This window comes from Nicotiana tabacum, chromosome 1 (assembly GCF_000715075.1).
Source record: "Nicotiana tabacum cultivar K326 chromosome 1, ASM71507v2, whole genome shotgun sequence".
NCBI lineage: Eukaryota > Viridiplantae > Streptophyta > Magnoliopsida > Solanales > Solanaceae > Nicotiana > Nicotiana tabacum.
The window spans coordinates 145,951,705-145,972,799 of NC_134080.1; the positions used below are offsets into that span (position 1 = coordinate 145,951,705).

At 36.7% G+C, this 21,095-nt stretch overlaps 1 protein-coding gene across 4 annotated transcripts; it reads left to right on the forward strand.

The window, feature by feature from the left end:
* The first annotated feature begins 244 nt into the window (after positions 1–244).
* On the forward strand, positions 245–8,065 carry LOC107788593 (ribose-phosphate pyrophosphokinase 1). Of its 4 annotated transcripts, none has more exons than XM_016610277.2 (8): positions 245–658; positions 1,371–1,535; positions 2,468–2,716; positions 3,857–4,000; positions 4,087–4,254; positions 5,385–5,454; positions 5,804–5,885; positions 7,466–8,065. In XM_016610277.2, exons 1-8 carry the CDS (start codon positions 563–565, stop codon positions 7,644–7,646), a joined length of 1,155 nt encoding a protein of 384 aa, XP_016465763.1. In that variant the 5' UTR covers positions 245–562; the 3' UTR covers positions 7,647–8,065. The 4 variants fall into 4 exon arrangements, with proteins under 4 accessions (XP_016465763.1, XP_016465764.1, XP_016465762.1 ...); XM_016610276.2 differs by having other exon boundaries at positions 425–658; positions 3,851–4,000; XM_016610278.2 differs by lacking the exon at positions 4,087–4,254 and having other exon boundaries at positions 424–658; positions 3,851–4,000.
* The last annotated feature ends 13,030 nt before the right edge of the window (positions 8,066–21,095 follow it).

The window sequence follows — 21,095 nt, forward strand, 5'->3', positions numbered from 1 at the left end:
AAGAATGAAAGTACTATGAGTGACACAAATGAATGTAACTTCAAACAAATTTTTGATATTTTGTCTGAAGTTAGGCTTACTTTAGACCCGTTTTTATGTCTTAAGTTTATAACTTCACATGCAAATTTTTTCAACTTCAGACCCTCTAGTCTAAAGCTAATCCCAAAACAAGTAAGCTTGTAAATTTTTATGTAATAACATTAACGGTGATCCTTAAATGGAATATATATGCACTTGTTCCCTCAAGCTATGGTGACCAAGAGAACTCCTCTAGCACAAATTGAAGCACCTTTTTGGGTCCAAAATGTGCACTTTATTCCATACTACCTCTCTCAACTAGTATGATGTTAGATAGTTGACTAAATTACGTCCAAACAACAATACAACACTTGCTAAAAAAATAGAAAACCAAACGACATTGTACCATCGACCTATGCCTATTTCCAACTCATCTTGAACTGCTATTCACCTAAGAAACAAAATCCTAAGGAGAGAGTGGACAGAACAAAAAGCAGCGCCATACAAATAGGAGAAACAAAAGAAGCCAAAAATTCCCATTTCAATGGCTTCTTCCTTGGCTTTGCCTTCAACTTCAACAAAAAGCTCTTCTCTCTGTCAAAGCTTCGTCCCTAAAAGGACCCATCAGCCTAGCTTTGTTGTAAGTCCTTTCGCATTCCCTTTTTTCTTTGTGTGGTTCCTTTAAACTAAATCCCTTTTAGAAGATTTAATCTGTTAAATGGAAAACATGCCTGCTCTATTTTTGATGAAGGGGTTCAGAAAATATTAATAATTCTTTATATTGATTTTGCAGTTTAGTGCACAGTAGGGATGGAATTTACATAGTATTTCTAATCGTTTGTGATTCATTTTATGAGTTAAAGCTCCAATTTTGGCCGATGAAAAGTGTATGCTGCTTATTGATATTTATTTGCTTTATTATTAAGATCCTTTACTTTTTTGTTTTTCACTTTTCCGCTAGTAGTAAACCATTGATGTGTGTGTTTAAGATGACTAAACTATATTTACAAAAACAATAGAAATTGAAAAGTGTCTTTACAAGGAGAAATGGAAATGGAGTTTTTTGGATTAATTAATTTTGGTTTATAAGCACTTGACAAGTGCTTATGAGTTGGCCTTGACCAGGTTATAAGCTTGACTTGACGCCCTCTTATATATCTGTCCTTTTTAAGGGGTTATATTCTTATACTCTTAAGTGAAAAAAATAATTTAGTGCAACTTGAGTTTGCTCTGCTTTCCTGGATTTAGTGTTATAAGTTGAAACTTTGATAAAGCTCCAAAATTTATGGTGCTTGCTTGTTTTATTGCTGTGCCCTCTTAGATATCTGCCCTTTCTTTTGTTTGGATATCAGAGTTGTGAAAGAAGTGAACCAGTGAATGGGAAGCCTCGCGTGCCAATTATCAATGATGGAACACTTCCAAAGTTCTTGCAAGCAAAACGCCTAGAGAATGCAGTTAGTAGAAACAATAGCAGGCTGAAGATATTCACTGGAACTGCAAATCCTTCTCTTTCTCAGGTAAACCAGACGATTGTTATGTGTATACATGCTGTTTTCTTGTCTGCCAAATTCAGTCTAGTGACAACCAAGATCTTCTTATTTGCTTTGTACAGTGTAAACAGTGACATACTGAAATTTGCTTCCCGAGTTTCACACTTCAGTAATTCCTCAACTTCAAATACTAATCTAGTGTCTTAAAATTTGTTATCAAGTAGTAGTATTTAGAAAAAATTGGAATAGCCTTTCCAGCAGGACAAGAAAACAAATCCTTGGGAGATTGCCTCCAGTTGTACATTGTTTTTTTTTTTTTTTTGATTTGCACCGGGTGTCCGAGTCTCTAAGAGCCCTGACTAATCCCTGGGGTGCACCGGCCCTCGGCAAGGAGTTTTCCGCAAGTGCACCACGGTTAATTCAGGTTTTACCCAGTCCGATGGTCCTCAGAAATTGTTTGCACCCAGTAGGTTTCGAACTTGAGACCTTGAAAGGGAGCAAACCCCAAGGCTCAAGTCAATTGCCATCAGGCCAACCCCTGAGGGTTGCCTCCAGTTGTACATTGTACTTGACTGTTCCAGCCCACTCAAGGATATAGTTTCAGGATTTGGGACTATGGAGAATTCTGCGGTTTCGGTCTCGATAATTCAGCTTTAGATTTTCATTCCTCGTTAAGCATAAAGAATTTTCCTCCTTTTAAATATTGCATAAGAAGTGGGGATTAAAGGAACATTCATTTGTTTTCTCTCTTCTTACGAAAGATATACAATTACAAAGATATCTGAAAAATCCGTTGTAAGAATTCCTAGGATATTATTTTATTTGGTAATTATTTACTTTTCTCCTCAATCGTCAAAATATACGAATTATTGTCACTTCTAGCAGTGAATCTATGAAGCTTCTTTTAAGTTAATGCTGTGCTTTTCTTTTCAACTGATGCAACAATTTTTGTCACTTAGGAAATTGCTTGGTACATGGGCTTTGATCTGGGAAAGGTCAACATAAAGCGCTTTGCTGATGGTGAAATTTATGTCCAGTTGCAAGAGAGTGTTCGAGGCTGTGATGTCTACTTGATTCAATCCACATGTCCTCCGGCCAATGAAAACCTTATGGAGCTTTTGGTAATGATAGATGCATGCAGAAGGGCTTCTGCCAAGACCATTACTGCCGTGATTCCATACTTTGGATATGCCAGAGCTGATAGAAAGGCAAGCTAGATTCCTTTGCAAATTTTATGCTTGCAAGCTTCAAATTTTTATTGGTCAATTTTATCAGCCACCTTTGTCTTTGTTTCTATTCCACATCGAGGTGGGAATGGGTGTGGCGTTTACCTCTATATATACCTGTATAATAATACCCAAAAGGTGATTACAAAAGGAGAGGGAGTCAGTGTTGTGAAGAGCGTGAAGCCAGGAAAAGCGACAAGCCCCTTTTCGCTTAAAGCGAGAAGCGAAGTGCTCGCTTTTTTGAAGTGAAGCGGAATTTTTTAAAAACAATATTAAAATAAATACTGCGTAGACAATGAAGAAGAAGAAGAAGAGGAGAATAACAATAAAATAAATACTGCATAGACAACTAAGAATAAATGATATGAAAAAAATGGCAGTAAGTATGCCAAAAAATGGCAGTATAACTGAAACAAAAAATGGGCAGCATTTCGCTGCAATTTATCACTGAAATGGTGAAGCAAATGAAGAAGAAGAGGAGAGAAAAAGAAGAACCGAAGGGGAAAACAATTTCGCCAGCTATTTGCTGCTATTTGGACACTGAAACAGTGAAAGAAAAAGAAGAAGAAGGAGGAGGAGGAGGAGGAAGAAATCACATACCTGGGACCAAACTTGACGATGTTGAAGTTAAAAAAAGAGAGCCTTTTTAATTAATTAACGTTGGCAGCCCAGTTATAAAGAGAAGCGCTCGCTTCTGTCGCTTTGTTCGCTTCCTCGCTTCTGGCTTTTTCAGGGGAAGCGATCGTTTTTGTGTACCTGATACGCTTCAGATCAGAGAAGCGCCAGATGCCTCGTTTCGCATCGCTTCTCGCTTTAAGCAAGGAAACGGTCGCTTTTAACAACACTGAGGAGTAGAGCCTAACCTGACATTTCCCTATGCTCTTATGATTACAAGTACTGCCACTATTTTCTTGCATCTTCTTCTGGGTCACTATTTTAGTGTTCTTTACTCTTGAAATAGTGCAACGATTATGTCGAACAGTTTGTGTCCTTTTTTACTACTTTCTTTTCATATGCTTTGAGGTTTTCTCAGTTGTCTTTAAGAGTTACAACTTACAGATGAGAACACAATTTTTAGTGCATTTATTATGTTCTAATAATCATAAATTTTTTTAGTTACAGACACAAGGTCGTGAATCCATTGGCGCCAAATTGGTTGCGAACCTTATAACTGAAGCAGGTGCAGATCGTGTTCTAGCTTGTGATCTGCACTCCGGGCAATCAATGGGTTACTTTGACATTCCGGTGGACCATGTGTACTGTCAGGTAATCTCTTATGTACTATTGACAATGCTTAAGTATTTCCCATTTTAAATTAGCAAATGAGCAGTCTGCATTCTTTGCATGCACAGCCGGTTGTCCTTGATTACCTTGCTAGCAAGAAGATTTCTTCCAATGATTTGGTAGTGGTCTCTCCTGATGTTGGCGGTGTTGCTAGAGCACGTGCCTTTGCAAAAAAGTTATCTGATGCACCATTAGCCATTGTGGACAAAAGGCGGCAAGGACATAATGTCGCCGAGGTAGATACAAAGCTAAACCTTGGTACTGCAGTTTATTGCATTGTCATGGAAACAATGTTTTAAGTTCTGGTCTCCCAATAGATGAGATGAAGACCCCCTTTAAAAATTCTATTTGTGAGCTACGTTGCTCGAACTCTCCAAAAATATTGTCGCACCCATATCGGATCCTCCAAAATTTTACTACTTTGGAGGATCTGGCACACACCCGGCGGGGGCATTTTTGAATAGTCCGAGCAACATAGCTTGTGAGCAATGTGTTGTCCTCACAGTTTTGGAGTATCATTTAGCAAGATGTATTTCCACAAAACTTATTTAATCCTCTAATCAAGGGTTTCTACTCAAAGGTCAATTCCCCTCTTTGGCTGGACTAACCAACGCTATTGCTTCAATCCTTTCCCCTCCCACCCCCCCCCCCCCCTTTCCCTTTCCTTTTATTTTTGCTTTTCCACGTTTTTTGGGGAATGTTGGAAGGTGAAAGGGTCCTTTGAGAGCATTCCTATCTAAAAGTGCTGTATCGGTTCAGGACTATTCATTTGGCTTGCAAGTGCCTAGCAGTCTCAAAAAGTTCTTTTTTGTGGAGTAGGCTGTATTTCCGTGTTCAGCCTTGGTCTCATAGTTTATAAGCATTCCTCCCAAGTCAAGTAAACTGCTACATTTTTTTTTTTTTTTTTTTTGGGGACCAGTAAGGTAATTCATTAACAGAGTACTAAGAAGGTACTTTAAATGTATGAGCTCTATACCCAACTCCTTTATGCGATGCTTAATAATTAATATTGGTTAAGACATCGAATACTTTTTTTCATGGGTCACTGACTGTGTTGTGACGTGTATCTATCTGCACTTCTTCTTTAGTGTACCTCAACATGATTTTGGTGCTTTTAGATATGGTTTGCTCTATATGAGGATCATCATCCTAATTATTCTTTTTAATTTATCACTTACATCTGTTGATTAAGCATCCAACTACGGAGGGGAAAAACCCGTAGCAGATATGCTTGAATTCAGGTGAAAACAATATTATAGAGCTATTATACTACACAAAGTAGTAAACTCTGTTTGCATTTCTTCTTCCAACATCGCTTTCAACACATCCTATCTTGTCCTGGAGCCATTATTTTGTTCTGTTGCAGGTTATGAACCTGATAGGTGATGTTAAAGGAAAAGTTGCAGTTATGGTGGATGACATGATTGACACAGCAGGTTAGTTGGATGCATAACTCTAGTATTCATGTCGATCCAAAACCTGGAAACATAAATGGTTTATTAGTCTTAGTTCTTTCTAGCATGGACACTAACTGACTCAATGAACTATGTGGTGATCTGTTTAGTATCCTCTATCTTGAGTTATTCGCCCTGAAGGTTTTATTTTATTTATGTTTCTCTTTCTTCCATTTGCGCATCTTAAGATTATGAAATTGTCACAACTAGAAGTTCCACTAGGTGCACATGTGCAGTGTGGAGCTTCTTTTGCTTTTGTTAGGCTCATTTTCTTGTTCTAAGGAGGTCAGGTTTGAAAATCACTTGTTAACTTTCTGCTTATGGGTCTTAGGGACTATTGCCAAAGGCGCAGCGCTTTTGCATCAGGAGGGCGCACGCGAAGTTTATGCATGCTGTACGCATGCTGTTTTTAGGTAAAATTTCCCATTTATTTGACACGTTATACAGCATTAAGAACTCTATATATATACACATTATACCCTTAGTAGAGTGGTTAGCTGGGTGAATATGGATACACTTCAACCAATCTATCTCGGCTGATGTTTTAGCTTACAACTAGACTGTTGCTGTGTGAAAATTGTTCTATTCTTTGGCAGACCTTCAATCATTTTTTTTAAGCTGAACACGTTTCTATTTTAATAATGGTTGTAACTTGTTGTGGAGTGGAAGTATTGTATAACTTTGTGCAAATTTGGCCTAGTCACTTTTCTTTGGTATATGAGAGTAGAATCTCTGGGAGCAGCTAAGACTCAAACTTTCACTAATATTATTGTAGTTTAGTACTACCTCCGGTCCAGTTTAATGTTCGTCTAAGATTTTGGCATACCCATGAAAAACCCAATATAATATTATTAATTGTAAGGATTATTTGACTAAGTTACCCTGATACGATCCGAGATACACAAAGCAACAGAAGTTGAAAATAACAATAGTTGAAGCAAAACTGAAGATAGATTTCCATTAAAGTAATCGAAAGTAGTTTGGATAATCAAATCAAGAAGAAAAATCTAGAACCTAGATGAACGTCTCAGGCAACAACCAACTTACGTGTTCGATCGCCTCCAAAGTACGACAAAAAGAAACCCTAGATATAAAGAAAGGCGAAGAAGATTACCCTGAAGAACCTAATTCTTTAAAACAGGTAATCCAATGTCGAATGTGAATCAAGAGGCTCAAAATCTCTCTGAAGAGTTTTCTTATGTCAAAATATGCTAAGTGACTAATGAAATAACCCTACATTATTATAAATATTAAATACCCAATGGGTAAAATAGGAAAAAGTTCCAAAGATGATTTTCCAAAACAGCTCGTCAGGCCCAACCGTGTTCTCAACGGTAGCCTCAACCGTGTCACATAGCTAAATCGTGTGGAAATTCATAAGCTTATTTTCTTCGGCTCTTCAGGCCCCTCTTGAACCATGGCCAATAGTTGGTGCAACTGTGTTTCACTGTTTGGCTTGGGTCTTGATACTTCAATTCCCAAGCTTCCAAATATGGTATTCTTTGCAAGAATTCTCAAGTTAACTCTCCAAATACCTTCTAATTCTTTGTTGAAGATCATGCAACTCCTTAGCGTGCATTCCTTGAACGTTCTTGGACTTGGAGTGAGTCAACGGTCCACTAGATAATTCGAGGTACTCCTCAATGTTCTCCGTTCCTCCCGGGCTATCTAGGATCGTATCATACCCTTTATAATCTCTTCAAATTACCCTTTGTCTCTCAAACTTTTTAGATCATTTATTGGAGGAGGGGTTGATTTGGAAAAGATAATTAATGCCTTCCTGAGGTTAAAACAACATTTAAAATGGACATCAAGTAGTATTAATTCGTATGTCATTGATGTTGAGACTCATAAGGTGTTATTTTTTGAATATTAGAAACAACTGCAATTTTTTGTTCCTATGGTTCCAACATTCTTGATATATGGTTCCAAGTTTACGCATATCTTGAGTTACCTTTATATTAATTCACTATTAATATTCTTGTTCTGACAGCCCCCCTGCGATCGAGAGGTTGTCAAGTGGCCTTTTTCAAGAGGTCATCGTCACAAACACAATTCCTGCCATGGAGAAAAACTATTTCCCACAGCTGACTGTTCTCTCAGTCGCAAATCTTCTCGGTGAAACAATTTGGCGAGTGCATGATGATTGCTCTGTGAGTAGCATTTTCCAATAGGCAGGAGAGATGGTGGCAACCCCTCAAGCCAGGTTGTCGGAGTTTTCATTTAGCTTCTGCATGTTATTTGTTTTCCTTTTTTTATTTTTCAAATCATCTCCCTCTTTTCACTCTTCCATCAATTAGACGCCTCCATTGGCATGAATTTCCTTTACCCTTGTCCATCTTTAGAGGTGACTGACATGCTAAGCGAGTGAACAAATTCTTCTCTTGTTCCATGCTTGTTTTTCGTTGTAGCCAAGCCAGAGTAAGTTCTACAGTTTTAGAATATTTTGGTCTTGTTAAGTTAGATAGTTGGAAGGATAGGAAGATGGAAACGTCATGTTCTTACTTTCAAGATAGGATTGATCCATGTTCTGACATCTCATGACTATCAAGCCATAGTATTAATCCAGAAAATACTGCTCCGACATTGGAAACAGCCTCTCTACTCCCTCGGGTAGGGGTAAGGTCTGCGTACACACTACCCTCCCCAGACTCCACTAGTGAGATTTTACTTGGTCGTTGTTGTTGTTGCTGTTGCTCTGACATTAATTATAAGACTCCAAAACTGAAATGATGTCTTTTTTGGCACAAAATATTTTCTACAATTAAAAAGAAAAAGTTACATTTCTACATAAAACGCAGTATAATATTGCGTTTTACTTTAACGGAAAATTAGCCGTTCAAGTTAAACGCAGTATTATACTGCGCTTTATTAAAAAATTAATTTTTAATGTAAAACGTTGTATTATACAACGTTTTACTAACTTTGTCTGCATTTGCAGTTTTGCACCGGGCTATTTTCCTTTGCTCTTAATTCTAACCTTTTATACATGGGTCCCACAATTTCCTCTAGAATTTGGTGCACAACTTTCTTAAACACAAAGGAGTTTTAACAGTAAAAAAAATGTTGATCAAGGTATCTACTTATTTCTTTGTTTTTATTTTATTATTTTATTATGTTTTGTTTCTTATTTGTTATTGCAACAATACTTTTTTACCCTAATTTATTTTGGTGTTACTATTACTTTGTTGGCGTTTGTACATAAGAATTATAAAATTCCAAAAAAAGTCTAAATTATTTTAAGTGAAAATAGTATTTGAAAATTAGAGTTGTGTTTGAACATGAGTATAGTTTTTTCGGTTATTTTGAACATTTTGTGAGTGATCTAAGTGAATTTTGAAAAATAACTTTTTGGAGTTTTTAAAATTTTTGAAAATTTTCAAAATTCATCTTCAAGTAAAAATTGAAAAATTTATAGCCAAATAGTGATTTCGAAAAAAAAAATGAAAAAAAAATCGAAAAAATCAGCATACTTACCTATGAAAAATAGTAATGATTTATAATTGTAGTATCCACAAGTTAGCAATTACAGGAGAAATCAGCATGCTTACCTATGAAAAATAGTAATGATTAATGACTTGTAACTAGCGAGCAAGTTCAAACGGTCCTTAAAAGTTAGCAATTACAGGAGAAATCATATCATTATTTAATTCGAAGTGTTCCGTAAACTTAATGTATTAAAATTCTAGAAAGCTGCAGCGTTTTATTCAAATCAATATTTTCTAGAAAAAATTTCACTTTTTTTTTCGAAATCAATATTTATCTATAAAATTCTTATTTTCATTTGAAGATGAATTTTGAAAATTTTCAAATATTTTTTAAATTTTTTACTCAAATTACTCACAAAAATTCCAAAACAACCCAAAATTAATTCATGTCCAAATACAACTCTAATTTTCAAATATCATTTTCACATGAATTTCTTTTTAATTTTTTTGGAATTTTACAATTCTTATGTCCAAACACCCACTAAAAATGCACAATACTATCAAACAAAGCATAATTAGGTAGTCTCACGCTAGAGTTATTTTCTAGAATAGTGTGTATCATATTATTGATTATATTGTTACAAAAAATACGACAGTATTTTTATTGTTTTGTTCTTATATCTTGTTAGATGACTATTTAAGTAATTAGCACACCTCACTTGGCCAATAATTCTACCGATGGACCTCATTTCACTACTAGAGAATGGAGAAATATTTCCGGGAAATCAAAACTCTAAAACATGAGAAATAAAAAAGTATTGTTGCAATAACAAATAAGAAACAAAACATAATAAAATAATAAAATAAAAACAAAGAAATAAGTAGATACCTTGATCAACATTTTTTTTACTGTTAAAACTCCTTTGTGTTTAAGAAAGTTGTGCACCAAATTCTAGAGGAAATTGTGGGACCCATGTATAAAAGGTTGGAATTAAGAGCAAAGGAAAATAGCCTGGTGCAAAACTGCAAATGCAGACAAAGTTAGTAAAACATTGTATAATAGAACGTTTTACATTAAAAATTAATTTTTTAATAAAATGCAGTATAATATTGCGTTTAACTTTAACGGCTAACTTTCCGTTAAAGTAAAACGCAGTATTATACTACGTTTTATGTAGAAATGTAACTTTTTTTTTTAAAACACTAGAAACGTATTTTGTGCCAAAAATGGCACTATTTCAGTTTCGGGCTCTGGACCTGCCTGATTTAGGATTCTTGGAACCTGTGGAGCTTCGTTTTATTGTGTCATTAATTTGTTTTAAAACATGCCAAGAAACTGGTCCAATGAGACCAATTGGAGGAACGACAAGTTGATTTAATGTGATGGTGCTTGAATATGTGTTAAGAAGTTATTGTTATTTTTCTTGTTAATTTTCCCAAGTTTTTGGTTGTGCTTTTAACATTCCAAACCAGAGACTGAACATGTAATTCTCCTGTGGACCTTGCATGAATGAGCCACTCCCTTGATCAACAGCAAGACCGACTTTTGGACACATGCCACCACACAAGTAGAATATTTTAATGATGAAAGCAGTAAAAAGTACTTCGGAAATTGTACGTTACGATTTGGTCTGAAAAACAGATTGTTTTCAAGATATCAGGAAGAAAAAAAAATCTTCGGAAAAAGTAAAACAAACTCTCAAATGTTCCCTAAAAACGTTTTTCTTTCCTTTTCAGAAACTAATCCAAATATAATTTTTTTGCTAGTACTTTATCCAAGCTTGATATGATATATAAGCGCCATAGATATAAGGTAAGGAATAGAGCAACGGCGTGAACTTCAGTCTCCCACGTGATGATTTTAATCTGAATTACAATGAAGTTATGTCATGACCCAAAATCCCATTAAGTGTTAATGATATTTAACTCAATCCACTAAGTAAGCCAACTAACATAATTAACATATACATCAATAAATAAATAAGAATACAAAAATTATTACAAATCCCAAAAACTACTGGTACAAGTCATGATCAACTAAGATTTGAATTACAAAATTGACAAGAAGAAATACATCATTTGTTTGAAAATAGATAAACATAATTACAATTCTAAATTGACATGAACAAGATGACAACTAATGATTGGAACGCTAAAGTCTTCAATGCTCATCCTCGAATTCCGCAACCGTATAGCTTTAAAATCTGCACGCAAGGTGCAGAAGTGTAGTATGAGTACAACCGATTCCATGTACTTAGTAAGTATCTTGATTAATCTTAGTGAAGTAGTGGCAAGGTATTTAAGTTAAAAGATACTCACGAATATAACCTATGCAGTTTGTAAGCAAGAGAAATAACAAGAGGAAAGACGAGTAATACTGAAAGAATCAAATAAGAGAGATAACAAGCATGATTTTCAAACATATCAACCAAATCTTTCTCAATAAATCATGTTCGTGAGGCTGGTACGATGTCCATAAACTACATGAACCATATTCACAAATCCTCATAATAAGAGGAATGTGTACAAGATATCAAATCAAATGGTACGATAACACCCTTCATTCATTTATCTTATCTTCAGAAAGCACGGAAACACCCTTCGTGCAATTCCACCCTTCCTCACCAAGCATATGTATAATATTCCAAACAAGGTAGAAGGTATATAGTTAACAGTGGCAAACAGGGTAGAAGACATGCAACTAACCATAATAAACAAGATAGTAGGCATAGATGTAACAACAACAAACAAGATAGAAGGCATATATATAACGATAACAAACAAGGTAGAAGGCATATATGTAACAATAACAAACAAGATAGAGGGCATTTATGTAACAATAACAAATAAGGTAGAAAGCATATATGTAACAATAACAAACATGTAGAGGCAAATATGTGTATGAGAAGAAAGGATAAACCCCATAAAATTCATGTCTCTCGTCCTCGCCTGCACGGAAACATCCTTCATGCCAATATCATATCAAGTCGCACGGAAATACCCTTCGTGCATATATCATATCAAATCGTACAGAAACATCAAACATGCGTATATCACTCATCCTCACTATACGGAAACACCCTTCATGCAATTTAACTCATCCTCGCCAAGCATGTGTATATTAGTACCAAGCAAGGTAGGATGCATAAATACAATAAAAATAGATGAGCACATATAATACGTTTCGTGAGAAATAATCATAGCTATAGTAAAAATAGGCAAACCAACACTTCAAGATCCGGTCCAAATATCACAACAAATTCTGCACATGATCCTTAACATGAATAAAAAGGCTTACGTAGCCTAGTGATGACATGTAATAAGTACGTGCTCATAATATAAAGCATGACTATGATCAAATCAATCATATCAATAACTTCAAGAATATCCCATCATACTCATGTAATCTGCCATATGTTTTAAATATGATTTCTAGCATGGTTAATTATACTCACATAGTCATAGAATTAATGAACATAAGTCTCGAAGATTATAAAGTTCAACAAGACACAAAGGAGCATATAATCTACCCCGAGCATGGATAACTCCGACATATGCATAAACACTCATCACCTCACATATGCATCACCCCCACATACAACAAAAAATATTATTTGTTGGGAAAAAATTTCTCAATCAAAGCTAGGCAAAATACTTACCTCATTCAGGAACAAATTCAACAATTCAATACTGATTTTTCTAAAAACTTTCCCTAAAAAGATCAAAATCTAGTCAAATAATGCAAAAGAAAATATCCCCAATCAATAAAGATTCAATATTTAATGAAATCTCAAAAGTCAAATTGAAGTTCAAATAAATAATTAGTATTAAGATTTTACCTCAAATTGAGGTTCAAATCTTCAAAATTAGCTCTCTTAAGTTCAACCTAAAATTCAATATGTACACTTTAAAATCTTAGATTTAGAGTGAAAATTTATCGTAAAATTATGAAAATAAATCAAAATAAAGTTAAAACTACCAACGTTAGAAGTTTGGATGAAACAATCTTCAAAATTTGCCTCTACTTGAAGTCTAAATCTGAAAAATGAAAGAAAATGAGCTAAAACTCGAAGTCTATTACCCTTATCGATCCTCAGATGTCGCATATGCAAGAAAAGCCTCGCAGAAACGACACCACAAGCACGACAAAATGGCATGCATATGCGAGCATGCGTCGGTGCAGATGTCGCAGGTGCGACAACACCTTCACAAATACAGCCCACGCATCCACGTCAAAAGACCCACATATGCGACCATCCCTAGCACTGAGTGTCTTTGCAGATGCGAACCAGCATCGTAGATACGGCTCCACACTTGTGCAACTTACCATCGTAGATGCAACAAGTTGCCAAAATCCCCTTAATTGTAGATGCTAGATTCTGCAGAAGCAGTCTCGCGCTTGCGCACCTGATCATCGTAGGTGCAATTTCAGTAGTCCAGCAATAGTAAATCACATCCAAAAATGCTCGAAACTAGTCTGAAACTTACCCGAGCCCTACAGACCCCATCAAATCATCCCAATAGGGTTATATACCTAATACAAAATTACCCGAATGCTCAAAACACCATAAGTAACATCAAAATAAGGAATCAAGCATCAAACCAAAAAATTTAAAAGTTATAAAATTCAAAATTCTATCTTTCGACTAGAAGCGCCAAATTGACCTTGGGTCACCCGAGACCTAAACCAAACACACATATAATTTCAAAATGATTATACGAAGCTAACGGAATCATCAAATACCAATCCGGGATTGTTTACTCAAAAGTCAGATATTGGTCAACTCCAACAACTTAAAGCTTTCAAAATAAGAATTCTTTTTCCAAAACTCTCATGAACCTCTCGGAAATCAAAACCAACTACACATGCAAGTCATAAAATATTAAATGAACCTAATCGAAGTCTCGAATTGCAAAACGAAGTGCTAAAACTCAAAGCAACCGATCAAATCATATATTTTTTCCCACTTAGACATATGTTCGTCCTCAAACGTGCCAAGTGTCAATCCAAAATCGTTAAATAGTTGAACAATCTTATCCTACACATTCCCACTAGTAATCTCATGTCACCCCATGCATACCAATACACTAACACATCTAAACTAACGATCTTCTCTCTCAACCCCCGCTAGTAAGCCTTCAAACTCAACTTCAATATCCGAAACTTATTTTCAAAATCTAATTCTCACCCATACCTCCACTGTGTCAACCTCCATAAACATTACCTAGTCATAGATGATCTATTGGAACACAACCATATGATATAGTCCGCATCATTCACATTTCTTGTCGCACTTCTTGGTCATAATACTGCTAGTAGCAAAACCCAGTACTAGTCAAATGCTCCAACTCAATAGATCATCATTCCAATCCTTCTAAATAGTGATAATGGTAAAAGAAACATATAGAAACTTGTAACCACTCATTATATCAACAAGTCTTGGAGTTCTCACTTCCAATAAGGCACTGCCTTATTTCGAGTTTTCAAATGGAGTTCATCTTCGAAACATACTCTATCCCAATGCGATCGCACCAATTCCAGATCCATAGCCGCATCTCACCAAGTACAATTGTAACGACCCAATCGATCACTTTGAGCATTTGCATTCCGTCCCATGGTTCGAGGGCATGAGTAGCTTCGTATGATGTATTATGACTTGTGTGTATTGTCGGTTATGGTTTTTGAGTAATAAAAAATTGATTTGAAAGAACAAATTTCATCTTAGAAGCTTTAAGTTGGAAGAGCTGACCAAATTTGACTTTTGTGCATTTGTTCTTGTATCGGAGTTTTGATGGTTCTGTTAGGTCCGAATGATAATTTTGGACTTGTGCGTATGTCTGAATTTTCATTTGGATGTTTCTAGAAGGTTTTGCCGCTAATTCACGAAAGTTGGCAATTTGAAGGTTTGGAAAGTTCATAGGTTTGCTCGGAAGTTGACATCAATGTTATCGGGTTCAGATTATTTTTTCGTGAGTTGTAATAGGTTTGATATGTCATTTGAAACCTTTACGCAAAATTTGGGCTTATTCTGGTTTTGTTAGGCTTGAATCGGATGCTCGGTTCGAAGTTTCAAGTTTATGAACATGAGAGATTGATCTTGATTATGATTTGTGGTTTTGATATTATTATGGATGATTTGAGGCCTCGAGTATGTCTGTGTTATATTTTGGGACTTGTTGGCATGTTCGCACAGGGTCCCGAGGGGCTTAGGCAATTTTCAGAGTGGTTTCAGACCACGTTGGGTGATGGCCTTATTGCAGGTTCTCTAGTGCTATTTTCCCTTCTTCGCAATCGCGAGTGGGAGATCATGATCGCGCTGTGTAAAGTTGGGACTGGGTGATTTTCTTCATCGCGTTCGCGACTGGGTAGAAGCGTTCATGCAGGTTGTGGAGGTTTGAGCATTGCATTCGCACAGTTGGACCGCGTTCGCATTGGGCAGCTGGGAGCTAGAGCAATCTTCCTTGTGTTCACCTGTATGGGTTGCATTCACGGAGATTTCACATTTGCGGGTATCGCGTTCGCGTGGTATGTTTCGCGAATGCATAAAGTGTTTCTGGGCAATGTTATTTTTCTTCTTTGCGATCACGAGGGTCATGGCGCGATCGCGATGCATATAACTGGGCAGTGATTATATAGTACTCTATTTCGGAATGAGCTCATTTTATCTCATTTTGAGTTGGGGAGCTAGGATCTAGGTAATTTGGAGAGGATTTTCACCATATGGATTGGGGTAAGTATTTTCTACTCGGATTTGGTTATATTACATGATTCCATCTTTGATTTTGGCATTTGATTGTTGAATTTTAAAGAGAAATTAGGGTTTTTTGTCTAAAATTTTCTAAAGTGATTAATTGAGTTTTGAAATGGTTGCCAGAATTTGTGAAGTTGCCCAGGTTGACTTTTTGGTTGACTTTGGGTATTTGATTAAAGATTCGACCTTTATCATTTGGGTTTGTTTCCTCTGACATTATTTGATGATTTTGAGTTGCTTTTGGCTAGTATCAAGCCGTTCAGAGGTCGATTCACATGGGGTGGTATTTTTAGAGTATTGTTTGGGTTGCTCAGTGTTTGATTTGGATTGCTTGAGGTAAGTATCTTACCTAAACTTGGTTGAGACATATTTGCCTGAGTTATTTGTGATAGTTACGTGGTATGGGTGCGCATATTTTTAGGGTTTGAGCCCTTGTGCGAGAATCGGGGTATTTATCCATGCTCGGGATAGCGCTTAGGCTATGACATGCCTTAAATTAATTGTTAAGCTTTATGTTGTGATGTTTATTATATTTTTAACCATGTTGTAAACTATTTGATCTATGTTTGAGGTTACATAGAGGCTAATCCCCTGAATGAACTTGATAATTGCTATTTTCATGATGAAATTGTCGATTTGAGCTATGATACCACAATTTGCACATGCATACACCTTAGAATGTCATTTATACCAGTGTAGGAGCATGAAATCTAATATTCATTGATCATATAGATGCATTATTGTATATTTGCTTCTGTGTGATATGGTTTGGACTATAAGCATGTGACCACACCAGGTGGATTGTGTTGTTATGTCTGTGATCATGCTGGGCGAATTGTGTTGTTATGCCTCTGACCACGTTGGTGGATTGTGTTGTTATTCCTGTGACCACCCCGGGCAGATTGTGATCAGATAGCTTGAGGAAGTGTCACGCCCCGACCTTGGGGAGCACGACCGGCTCTCAACCGAGATATCCCAGTCAAGCAAGACTACTTGATGCCTTCTACCAGACCTTACCCATAAATAAAGTGAAGATGAATACCATGAATTAGACAATGAGAGGATGACATGTGTGACACCATTTTTTCGTTACCATTAGTTACTTCATCAAAAATTCCCAAAATACATTACACATTCGTAGTTTTAAAAGTGGAAATATGTGTTGCAAGCACAACATTTCAAGTATGACATACCCAACCCAAAATACAACCCTCACTATGTCCATAGAGCCTATAATTGATACAAAAGAGTAATATTCTGGTGCCGGCAACAGGGCCCTGGCTATACCTCAAACAACTATACATAAGGAACTATAGACATATGACCCGAATTTGAAGTGGGGGCTCACCAAGTGAACTAAGAAGAGGGTGTACCACTATCACTGATCGATGCCACCTACTGTGTAACCACCTGCATCTATTGAAGATGCAGCGCCCTTGGCAAAAAGGGGAGTTAGTATATATGGAATAGTATTAATATATAGAGCAGACAAAACAACATATAAAAGGTGAGATAGCTCAAAAAGAGGTAAACGAGACACATCAAGAAGCTATGAAACAAACCATATGATTATATATAAGAGGTCCACATGAGCTATGGTGTGGGATGCTACCAGTATAAAGTAAATGTACACTATGTACCAACCAAGGACATTGAAAATGGCACCTATTGTTTGTGCTGGCTATGATCTCTTTTGTGGGTTTGGTATTATTTTTTTTTCGCCCTTGCTTTTTCTCCGACATGCAAGATTTCTTCCTTTGAAAATTCATCTCACCAACCCGTCCATAGCCCTCTTTTACTATGCACTTATGCATTTTACAGACCATTCATTAGGTTTATCCATATTGTGCACCTATACGTTTCAAAGTCCGTCCATAGGGTTCACTTATACTATGTACCTATGCGTTTCAAAGACCGTCCATAGCGCTCATCTATACTATGCACCTATGCATTTCACAGACCGTCCATAGGGCTCATCTATACTATGCACCTATGCGTTTCGCAGGCCATCCATAAGGCTCATAACGCATTATTATGCACATGACCATATATAAGCTCAAAGCAACATGATTAACATTATATTTAAGGTGGTAAGTTATCAAATCATTAGAATACTTCATGTTCATGCTCATCATGGAGAAACACAACTTATTGCATTAGCACATGTATGGTGAATCATTGAGTAGATTTCAATGGCGCATGGACCAAATTCTTTTCCCATAAGGTTCATCATCATTTATCGTAGGACATCTCTCTTTCACCTCGTTATGTACTCGTTTTTCATCTTAAGGTCAAAATCTAAGTTCATGATTCTTGGGTACTTAACATCAAAGTCGTTTGCATTTATTATTTTAGAAGCATACATACTATGATTGAAACCAATTGAATATACAATGCCTCATAAATCTAATTTTGGCAAGTGGCCACATTTCATGGTCATTCTATCACTTCCGTTTACTTGCCATGGGTGACAATAGAATATTAAGAACATTTAAAATATTTAGGAACACCATAGATTCTACTCATGAGAACGTAAGAGCTTATAACACATTGGAAACATTTACCCGGAAATTATACCCATTTCATTTGAAGCATAAATTGGAATCATAGACATTCGTTAAATCAACCTCATTCGAAGTATCTTTGTAGGATAGAATAAGGATAGAAATTGAAACAAGACTTGGGCATATCGTCATATGATAAATCATGTGTTTGAGGAGATCTAACATGATAAGAATTGGTGCTTTGGGCAACCGTACTTGGAGTTCACAGTGAGATCATGTAATCCGATTCTACGGAGGGAGTTTAGCCAACATACCTTGCTTGAGCTTCCCTTAGATTACCACAACGTCCCAATACTTCTAGCAATTCCAATGAACTAGAGATATGACAAAGTTAAACCATAATTAGGAAGGGGTTCATATGATTAGTTCATTTAGGCATTTTATCAAGAACTAGGTGTGCAATTCTACTACAAGGTTTCTATGTTGGAATACCTTCATCCCACAACCAATTATTTACCCATTTTAGTTCAACAACCTCCCTACCACCCTTATGGGTACATGCATGCAAGAAGAACATCTCTCACACCCAAGAACCATACTTCTCATTACCTACTTTTAGTCTAATCCCAAAATTGAGGCTAGGGAGTAGAACCTTACCTCTTAGGTGAAGACCTTGTGAATCCCTCTGTTGAATTCCCAAAGCTTGAGAAAGAATTTGAAGCATGGAGATGTTAGTTCCCTTCCTTCTCAATCTAGATCCCTTTCCCTCTCTCTAAAATACTAGATCTTTCTCCCATATAACCCCCTTCTATCTTTTTGTTAAAATGGGGTCGAGTTATTAAATAAAAAAATGGACCCTCCAAACTCAACTCTACAGTCGCAGAGTGTACCGCAGAACATGTATGGGGTCTGCGTAAGGGACCACAAAATCATCCTCCAAAATTGGGCCGGTCGGATTAAGTCTGCGGCAGTTCTGCGGTCCATAGACTAGTTATGCAGTTCCATAACGCTCATGGAATTTTCCTCTAGAATTTTCTTATGTTGGTTCTACGATGGGAGTGCGGCCCGCGAAATGATTATGCGGTCGCACAATGGGCCGCAAAATGGCCTTCCAACCAACTCCCTAACGCGCAGGTTTTTGGTCCGTGAATTAGTTCTTCGATTGCATAATAGACCGTAGAAATGCCATGTTTTGCAACAATTATTCAACCAACTCCCTAACGCGCTAGCCTACCTTGGCACTACAAAACATTGAATTCTTGGTAAAATTTTATAGGGCCTTACATCCAGGCGGATTGTGATACTAGCACATGAGTTGTCCGTGGGGTTGATATTATTAGCACGCGAGTTGTCCATGCAGCGTGTGGATATGGATCCGTCCCTCTAGGGTCACCCTCTCATGTTTCACTCTGTATGGTGTACGCGCGGATTTGTGAGAAACCAATGGGTTTTTGGTTTATGTGAGCTCTGGGAGAGCTAGTTATTGGTTTGGTTCGGTTACTAAGATTTTGATGTGGACCTGAGATCCGCGATGTGAATTCTATTTGGATCGGGTTGTGCGGCACAATGTATTGATATTTGGTTATTGCATTTTATCTTTACCTGCGATTTTATAGGTTGTTACCGTATTTATTTACGTATCTTCCTTATATGTTGACTGAGTAGAATACATTAGAAAATTGAGAGTATCAATATGATTTTATCTATGATTTCATGATTTGATCATATTTTCTATTCGGTACTTGTCAAAATTATTAACTGTACTGGTGATAGCGAGCATCATTTATAATTCTTGCTTCTATTACCTCGCCGGGGTTAGTTATGATGCTCATTGCATATATGATGTCGGTTGTACTCATACTATACTTCTGCAGCTTGCGTGCAGATTTGGGAGCTGATGCAGTTGTGTATGGCAGGGGCTGGCATTAAAGATGTACCTACCTTTCGGATATAACTACCACTTGTCCTTGGTAGTTGTGGATTTTAAATTTTGTATACGTGTAGTCCAAACAGATGTTGCATTATTCATACCAACTTTGTAAATCTAAGTCTTAGTGGCTCGTGACTTGTACTACCAATCCTTGGGTTATTGTACAAAATTTAGTTAATTCATCATTTATTTCTTATTAATCTCATTTGGATTATGTTGACTGTTAGTTAGCTTACCTAGCGGGTTGTGCCATCACGACTGGTTGGATTTTGGGTCATGATAAGTTGGTATCAAAGCACTAGGTTTATAGGTTCTATGAGTTATAAGCTAGTGTCTAGTCGAGTCTTGCAGATCAGTATGATGACGTCCATACCTATCTTCGAGAGGCTACATGGAAACTAGGATAAACATCCCATCTTTCTTTCCTTATGTGAGGAATTGGTTAAGCGTGAAGTGTATCTCTTCGAATTCCTTCCACTCACTCGTATGTTATGTTGAACGCTCAGTATCAGCTGTACATCGATGACTTGTGATGTCATGGATGAGGTGCGGGATGTATTCTCTGTGTTGTGGAGATAAGACCCCGTGGAGGACTCGAGGCCAAGTTCATAACGCAGCTTGGGCTCGGTAGTTTCAGTTGTGTAAGTATGTGCTTTTGGACTCGTATGTCCAGTAGTGTCCATAGAAGTGGGATTGATGGTTCAATGAGAGGGTGGATAGCTATATGATGAGTATTATATGACCAAGTTCTATGCTTAGATGGTTAAGATGTCACGAGAAGAGTTTTCTTTGGATGTGAAAAGACTATGGATGTTCGATTTAGGTGTGTTGTACAATCTTAAGTTTTAAGTGTTTGAAAGACCTTTCTGCTGTTCAATTGTGGAAATAAATAGATTCTTATGTCTTGTTGACGAGTTTAGACTCGGGAAGATTTAGCGATTGCATAGTGGTTATGACCAGGATGAGGTCATAAAGAGATGCCAGTTTGAGGCTAGCAGGTGGATTATCT

Coding starts and splice junctions, on each gene's coding strand:
- LOC107788593 (XM_016610276.2), top strand. CDS start 563: ATGGCTTCTTCCTTGGCTTTGCCTTCAACTTCAACAAAAAGCTCTTCT. Junction 1,536..2,467: donor CAAATCCTTCTCTTTCTCAG/GTAAACCAGACG, acceptor TTTGTCACTTAG/GAAATTGCTTGGTACATGGG. Junction 4,255..5,384: donor AAGGACATAATGTCGCCGAG/GTAGATACAAAG, acceptor GTTCTGTTGCAG/GTTATGAACCTGATAGGTGA.